The sequence below is a fragment of the Haliotis rubra genome, unplaced genomic scaffold (assembly GCF_003918875.1).
Source record: "Haliotis rubra isolate DU_JTF1 unplaced genomic scaffold, ASM391887v1 Scf585, whole genome shotgun sequence".
Classification (NCBI taxonomy): Eukaryota; Metazoa; Mollusca; class Gastropoda; order Lepetellida; family Haliotidae; genus Haliotis; species Haliotis rubra.
This window is the reverse complement of record NW_025767285.1, coordinates 217,524-225,904: the sequence shown is the minus strand read 5'-3', so window position 1 is coordinate 225,904 and position 8,381 is coordinate 217,524. Positions and strand designations below refer to the sequence as shown.

The window sequence follows — 8,381 nt, the reverse complement described above, 5'->3', positions numbered from 1 at the left end:
TATTGTGTATTTGAAAAGATATATTCAATAAACAACCCACTATTGTTTTTCATATATTTGATAAGTTAGTTTTTTTCTTCTATTTTTTTGTCAAAATAAGTTGAGCCGTTTGGAACATGTGATAGGCACATATCCATAGAATACCCAGTGAAACAGTACTTACTATTTGCTAAGGTTCGGGATTCAGTTCAGCAGTCAGAGAAGGTAAGGGTCGGCTGAAAGTAATGATCACTATTCACACTATGTAGATGATATAAATATATAATTCAAATGTGTCGCATCTCTGCGTTTGACAATAAATCGTCTGTAAAACTCAGTACGGTATTATTTCACAGGGTGCAAATTCAGTCAAACACCGGTAGAAGCAGTTACGCCCCTTTGTTTACTTTTTTTCTTATCGTCTGCTACGCGATGCTCGCCGTGAAGTTACCCCCAATCAGAAACAAATAATTGTTTCTCTGTCTGAGCAAGGTAATTCTGGCTATTAAATACAGAAATTATCGGCATTAACCCCAGAACAATTCAGAAAGTCTTAAAACGCATTCTGACATTTTGAATACACATATTCCTCAAACAGAGAGAGAGAGGAGAGTCGACTTACGACTTCGCTGCACCTTAAACGGGGAGGAAGAATTGGAAACAAATTACATTCATTGACGAGACTCGAGTACAAATCGAAAGGGCTCAGTTCTTGTTTGGAGGAAGAGAAATGTGGCATCAGTCCCCGAAAGTTTAGGTGTTCTCACCGACCGGAATCGGAATGTGGTATCGGCGATGTTCTGGGGCTGCTTAACATAGCATGGTGTTGGAACAATCACATTTGTCGAAGGAATCATGAACACAAATAAGTATATTGACGTTCTTGATAAAAATCTGTGGCCTGTCATTACAAGACATTTCACAAACAGACCGTGCAAAGAGGACAACATTCCGTGCTATATGTTTCCCTTGCGAGCCAATCGGTGGAAAATGACAATGGATCAATTCGTACTTTGTCATGGTCTGCTCAAAGTCCGGACTTGAATGTGATTGCTTACATCAGCTAGGAACCTTCACGACAGCAAAGATTCGACATGCAGGTTCTTAAGAGTTCGAGGCCATATCACAAAATACTGAAAATTTCACGTGAGTACCGTTTCAATTTACAAAGTTATTGTGAATTAAAGTCTTGGTACAAAATCGGGTATAACGTGACGTCACACTTCTTTTGGCCACTGACCGATGTAAGTAAACAGACAGTACAGTACAGAATATACCGCCCAGCATTTTAGAACTGATATATATATACAGAGCTTTTTAACATGGGGTGAAGCAGCACATATGTTGAATAGTTTGAAAGATTTATTCAATAAACAACCGACTATTGTTATTTTTAAATATATTTCATAGCTAAATTAAAATCTAATTAAAGCGCTTTTTTTAGATAGGTGCATGATTATAGATACATATCCATAGAATACCCACTGAATCAATACTTATACTGTCAACGGGTATATAATATATGTGTCGACAGGGGACCTAGCTCATAATTAAGACGCAGTGTACGTTGATGAAGACGAGGGAATACGTCACCCGCGAAGGTCGGGGTTAGAATGAACCTTCAGTAACCCATGCTTGTCGTAAGAGGCGACTATAACGGGATCGCATTGTCAGGCTCGCTGGCTTGGTTGACACATGTCATCGGTTCCCAATTGCGCAGTGGACAGATAGAGAAAAAATAGCACTTCCTTGGACCAGTTTTTGTAGTTATGGCAGACACGGCCAACGAGGATGACCATTTTTTAAATGTCCTATACAGTAATTACTGAAAGTGACAGAGGGTGGCTGACAAGACAATGTACACTGCGGTAGTGATAAGGATTAAGCGTCATATAAATAATTACAGTGAAGTCTCACGTGGCTTGGCTACATAGTTCTTGGTCTTCAGAAATATTTGGACGATGGCTGTCCTGAATTAGTTGCTATGACAATACTATGCTATTGTTCATGATTTTGTGGGGGCGGTGGGGTAGCCAAATGGTTAAAGCGTTCGATCGCACGTCACTTCGAAGACACGGGTTCGATTCCCCACATGGGTAAATTGTGTGAAGCCCATTTCTGGGGTGCCCCGCCGTGATATTGCTGGAATATTGCTAACAGCGGCGTAAAACTAAACTTACTCACTCGTGATTTAGTCAGCAGCCAGAGAGGGTAATGGTCAGCTGAAGGTAACGATTACTATTAACACTATGGAGATTATATAAATATTTATTATGCAAGCATATTTTTCCGGCAACCTGATTGGTCTAGAGGCGGTCACGTGACCGTCGACAGAACTCCAAACCTGGCCCCAATTTCTCGAAACAAACTTAAGTCTGAGTTTTGACTTAAGTTAGAGTTTTTACTCAAATTTGAGAAAACAGAAAAATGCATTTCCCAGAATAAACTGAAGTCAATATTTTACTCAAATATAGTAGACAATTTGAGTTTGGTAGATAGATTACTTAAGTTGTTTGGGCTTTTTACGTTTAAAAATTGCAGTTGAGTTAAAAATTCAGCCGTTTCAAATTGTCAAACTGAGTTTGAAATTTGAGTAAAAACTTAAGTTTGTTTCGAGAAATCGGGTCCGACCTAAAGTCATATTGACCTGAGTTTGACAATTTGAAACTGCTGAATTTTTAACTCAACTGCATTTTTAAAATAAAAAAGCCCAAACAACTTAAGTAATCCATCCATCAAACTCAAATTGTCTAGTATGTTTGAGTTTAATATCAGTTTCAGTTCATTCTGCTAATTGCATTTTCTCTATTTGAGTAAAAACTCGAACTTAAGTCAAAACTCAGACTTAAGTTTGTTTCGAGAAATCGGGCCGGGTCCGACCTAAAGTCATATTGACCTGAGTTACTATGACGTCAAGCTATGACGTCATTCTCATCAAGCCATGACGTCATTCTATTGTATGTCACAGTAATGCATACTCCGGCGCAGTGACATCAGGTACTATGCTGGCATTCGTGACCAACTCGTGTTATTCCGGGACAAGCCGAATACGTCTTGGAGGTTACGGAAAAAGGCGAGTGGTGACGAATGTATTGTTGACATAACGTTATTGGTTTGTAGTGAAAATAAAATTACATTTCTTGACTAAATGGACATGTTTTGGATTTTAGAAGCTTTTTTCGGTAATTATATAATAAAACAATTATAGACTGGCGAATTCTGTCAATACCTGTTTTTATAAAAACAGGTATTGACCTCATCACCAGTCTATAATTGTATAATAATTTAAGTCTCTCTTCTCATGTACGATTTTCTACTTCGCTGAACAAACGTGGATATCGCTTTAGGGAAATATTTTGATGAAATAATAATGCAAAACAACCTAGATGAGGAATGCATAAAAATAAAAATAATATTGCGTCGCGGACCTAACTGAACCATTTGTTGACCCTTTGCTGAACAAGGGGTATTCACTATAAGCTCAGGAAATCCCGCATTCCCAACACACTTGAATCAGATACATCACTCATGTCTGATAACTCAGCTAAGCTATCTGTTACCGTGCTTTATGACTGATAACATTACGACTCAGACTCCCCCAGGCAACGTTAATTATGGAAATGAAAACTGAAGACATCGTGGAGCATACTGATTCTGTTTAATCCAACTTAATATATCCAATATTGCATTAAACGATATCGTATAGTCCAACTGCCTCGGGATTAGTTTTCGACGTGTCATAAGGCGAGCAATGCGGTGTACACTGTCAACAAAGCGAACATACAAGCATCGCTTCCTAACGGCAAAGAAGGGCGACATTCTCCCGCTGAAAACTGAACCATAGTACTACAGTGTCTCAACATGACCATTCACGATTCGCTGTTTATTTTCCGCGAGGGAGACAACATTGCGAAATATATTGAACTAGCCAATCTGCTGACAAAGCTCATATGAACTGGACGAGTTGTGGCATGCCAGAAGACGGCTGCATTCGAGCCAATCAGCAAGCACTAGTCGATATAAATACCCTACCACTCAGTACTTCCGCTAGCAATGGAGGTATAAGCTCTGTAGAGACGGTGTCTCGTTCACAGTTTCTCATTGCGACTGTACCGAAACACAGCTCCAATAGGTAAGGCGAAGCCACAAACGTAGATATAAATGCTACACTCAGCACATGTAAGCCCACGTATGTAAGTGACAGAGAGACATTAATACACAAAATGTGTTCCCTTCCGTGATCGGCTGGGCACAATTCTGTTAAAACTCGGACGGAACGGTAGTCATAGCGTTGTTGTACCTGTCGATGCATTGTCATTGCACTGAGGTGTCATAGATGTAAATGTCATATAACTATTGGCGACTGAATCGGGAAGATGGTTGAGAAAGGTGCCTTGACCATGCATTTAATCAGCCGGTTGTATAGGGCGTCTTCTCTTGGTTTTGCCCTTGAGCCAAGTTGAGGGGGTGTGGCACTTTGTGTACCTTTTACCTGACAACACCGCTATTGATGTACAGGTTACAGTGACAGGCATCTCTACTTCAGACCAAGGGTATTTGTGTTCATATACCGTGAAGACAGATTGTCAAGCCTCAGCAATTTCCAAAGAGCACAAGTCTCGTCATTTTAATTTTCTTCATCAAAGACATGTTAGGAGCCTGACTATTTCACAAAGAACCAAGTACACAAATAAAGTATGTCACCTCAGGTTTGATAAAAGCTACTTACAATTATGATACTGCAGTTATTATGTAGTAAAATTATCCAAGCATGTCTATCATTTGACATTATTTAAGCAAAAGTGAATAGCTACAAATTTCAAACTGTTGAAACTGTGATTGATGTTTGAATAATTGTGTGGTCATGATCATCAATGTTTTCATTGGAGGTAGCAAGGTTACTTCGTGGTAAGTCACAGTGTCTGATCATGAGAGAACTTTTGTCATCGAGTAGAAGGCTGATCATGATGGATATTATTGTTGCCCACATAAAAACAAGTATTCCACATGTTGCAAATTTAAGTCCATGGTTTTCCTAGCACATGATGAACGAGAGGTAGGGTATGAAATTAATTTCAGATTTGCATTTAATTTCCTTAATTTTTTCACACCTTGACTATATCAATGTGAGAATATGTATTTTGGTGACTTTGAATACATGTCTGGAATCATTAAAAAGCACTCTGAGACACTTGTTATGAAACACTAATGTACGTATCAAACTGATCTCCTGTATGTCATGAACTACAGAGTTGTATAAAGTAGTGTTGGGAATTGGTTTAAATCTCATAATTGATGATTGGTTATTACAACTGATCAATCATCGAAAATAATTGGTTAGCATCATTTATTAAATTTTTCTGGTTATGTTTGTTAATGCACAAAAAATAAAGAAAAAACATGTAGTTCTTTCGTTTTTTTGCAAATTGCACAAAATGCATTTGCAAATTTCACATCTTTAAAGGATGACTAGTATATTAGGAGCATGAACTTCATGGAGTCTTTAAAATAAATTCAATCATGAATTGGAAGAGCTTGTAGTGCTAATGAAATGTAACAGACAAAACCAACCTTGTGAAAAATATCGTTATACAAGTGTTTCCAAAATTGTTTGTGTTCGATTATGAGAAAACATGATCGATTGATTGGTCGTTTTGTCATTGTGACCAATCTTCGATTATTTCAATTAATCGGACCACCACTAGTACAAAGTAGGATTTTTATTGTTCAATCCTAAATGCTTCTTGATATTCTGTTTGATAGAAATTAAAATCATGTTTTAAAAATGAAAGGTTTGTGACATATTTCAAATCCACACAGCAGCATTGTAGTGCAAGCGGGATGTCATTTAACTCAAACAGGCTCCACATGGTTTCTTAACTACATTACAGTAATATTTTATAAACTGCATTCAGTGTGTGTATACATAATGAGCTGTGCTTATAATGACTGGGGCCAGTAAAATGAACCAATTATCCTCCTTGGGTCCTTGTTCCTGTTGCTGAAAACAGCAGATAATGAAGCCTCATCTGGGGAGTAAGATGCTGAAGCAACAATCAGTGTGGTGATGACTATGTACACAGAGTTGTTGTGGTTGTATCAAGATTAAATGTCATGTTTTCTTCATTTGTGAAAGTTGTCAATAACTTAGAAGAATCTCTTCATGAATTGTGTAGAAAGCATAAAGTTAAGCTACTGATGATAATTTTTCCAAGTTCCCCAAACAGTTATGTTGTACATTACAAATCTATTTTTATAAAACATGTATGCCAGTAACTGTATATTTTGCATATAACTGTTAGACTACAAATAAATAAATAAATGGTTTATATTGTCTTTTGTATTTCAGATTTAAAACACTCTTGTTCAGGATTTGAAGTGGAAAATTCTTTGGAACTGGTGACTTTTGTCACTACCCTTTTCAACCATGATTCCTTCATTTGTGAGTAAATGTAGTAGGCTTGGACCTATTTGAGGCAATCAGCTGCTCTTTCTTCTGTTATCATGTTATGGTTCGGTTACAGCTATATACAGTACTGCTGGTAGAAGGGCAGTGGGGAAACCTTGTGGTTCAACCATTTGCTCATTACACCAAAGACCCGGATTCAATTCCTTACATGAGTACAATGTGTGAAGCCCGTTTCTGGCGACCTCTGTTGTTGTAAAGCTGGAATATGGCTAAAAGTTGGGTAAAGTCACACACGCTCACACACTTCTGGTGGAGTGGGTGGCCCAGTCTCCACACCAATTTGCTGGACAGACATATCTCACTCACTCACTCACTCACTCACTCACTCACTCATCCCATTATATGTATATGTACTCTTGCTGAAATCAGTGGCATGCTGTTGCATTTTGGTAATTGAGAGAAATATGCAATTCTGATCAATATGCAGACATTTCAGCACACTACGATACAGAAATTGAGACAGTTTCTAATCGAAGAATGTTACAATATTTACGTGAGATACCATTAGGGAAAATCAATCAATGATGATACTAGTATCTAGTATAAGGATTTCTTCATATTGTCCTGAAGTTAAGTACGACTTTAACCAAGATGTGATAGAATGCACAGTGATCCTCTATTTTCAAACTATCTGAAAAGTGTAAAATGCTTTGACTACATACCTGTGTACAGTGTGTGGTTAGAAGTTGACAATTTGATGTTGAAAGATTCAGACATGATCATGGCAATCAGCATTCATCACTTGATTTCAAGGAGTAAGTTATGTGTTCATCTGATACCAGTTAATATTTCTCTAGGTTAAACGACTGTCCAGCAGACTATCATTCACGAAACAAACCAGTGACAAGAAAGACAGGACTGACAAAGTTGATGGACGTCCATCTTTGTCTCGTCAGTCCACAAAGGAACTTGACAAGAAAGATGAGGATAAGTCAACTCCAGGAAGGTCGGGCTTGCAACGAAGATCAACTTCCAACAAAACGCCCTTGTCAAAACGGCCCACAATTCAGCTGGACAGTGAAGATTCAGTGACCAGAAAGTCGTCCCGCCAAGTGACATTTGAAAAAAAGAAGTCCTCAGAATCTGATGGATCTGCATCAACACCAACTAGGAAGTTGTCCAAAAAAATATCATCAGCTGGTAAAAATGTTTCCTTGACATCAAAACCAGTTCTGGCAGGTCGAGCACCATCTTTGACTGCAAAAGCCCATCAGTGATGTCACCCACTAAGAAGGTGACAAAGAACCCGAATGAGAAAACACTTTGGTACCTTAGAGGTACCTATGTTACTGTCAGGAATGAAGATGGTAAGTAGCATCAGGAGTCCAACTTCCTAATCTCTCCCCATTGTCAGATTTGTCCCCTGCATTGTGAAACATAACCTGGAACCCACTGTTGTCCACTTAAAGACACATTGGATGTCTAGCAACCTTTGCTCTTACAGGTAATGGGTTAGGAACTTAATTTGGATTTTCACCTTAGTACCATTGGTTAACAAATTTGGAAAATATGCCTTAATTTAAGGGAGATAAGTTTATTATGTCAACATCTTAATTATAAGTATAACAAAGTTTTAGAGTGTATGCTAACTCCACCAGATGATTGAATAAACATATAAGCATATGCACCAAAAATGTGTTTGTTAAAATAAAGAACTTGAAAGTTTGGAAGTCAGCACCAAACTGATGCTTAAAATTTTACCCAATATAGCAAATGACTGTCACCTGGTCACTTGGGCTTTCCTTCTCTTATATGGTGCTTTGAAATACTGTTCAAGGTGGCCCAGGTCACTCACATGATTGTTTTGCTTGTTTTCAGGGGGCTGGTTTCTGTGTCGCCTTCAGACCAACGTTTACAACACAACCAAGACTGTCAAAATCCGCTGGTTGTCCCCAAAATATGCTTCCGAGACTAATGACTATTTATTGGACTA

At 38.2% G+C, this 8,381-nt stretch overlaps 1 protein-coding gene across 1 annotated transcript; it reads left to right on the top strand.

Annotated features, from left to right (window-relative positions):
* Positions 1–4,020: 4,020 nt before the first annotated feature.
* LOC124254865 lies at positions 4,021–7,669 on the top strand. The gene is made up of 3 exons (XM_046688721.1): positions 4,021–4,111; positions 6,329–6,421; positions 7,246–7,669. The coding sequence occupies exons 2-3, from the start codon at positions 6,407–6,409 to the stop codon at positions 7,663–7,665; spliced, it is 435 nt and encodes a 144-aa protein (XP_046544677.1). The 5' UTR covers positions 4,021–4,111; positions 6,329–6,406; the 3' UTR covers positions 7,666–7,669.
* The last annotated feature ends 712 nt before the right edge of the window (positions 7,670–8,381 follow it).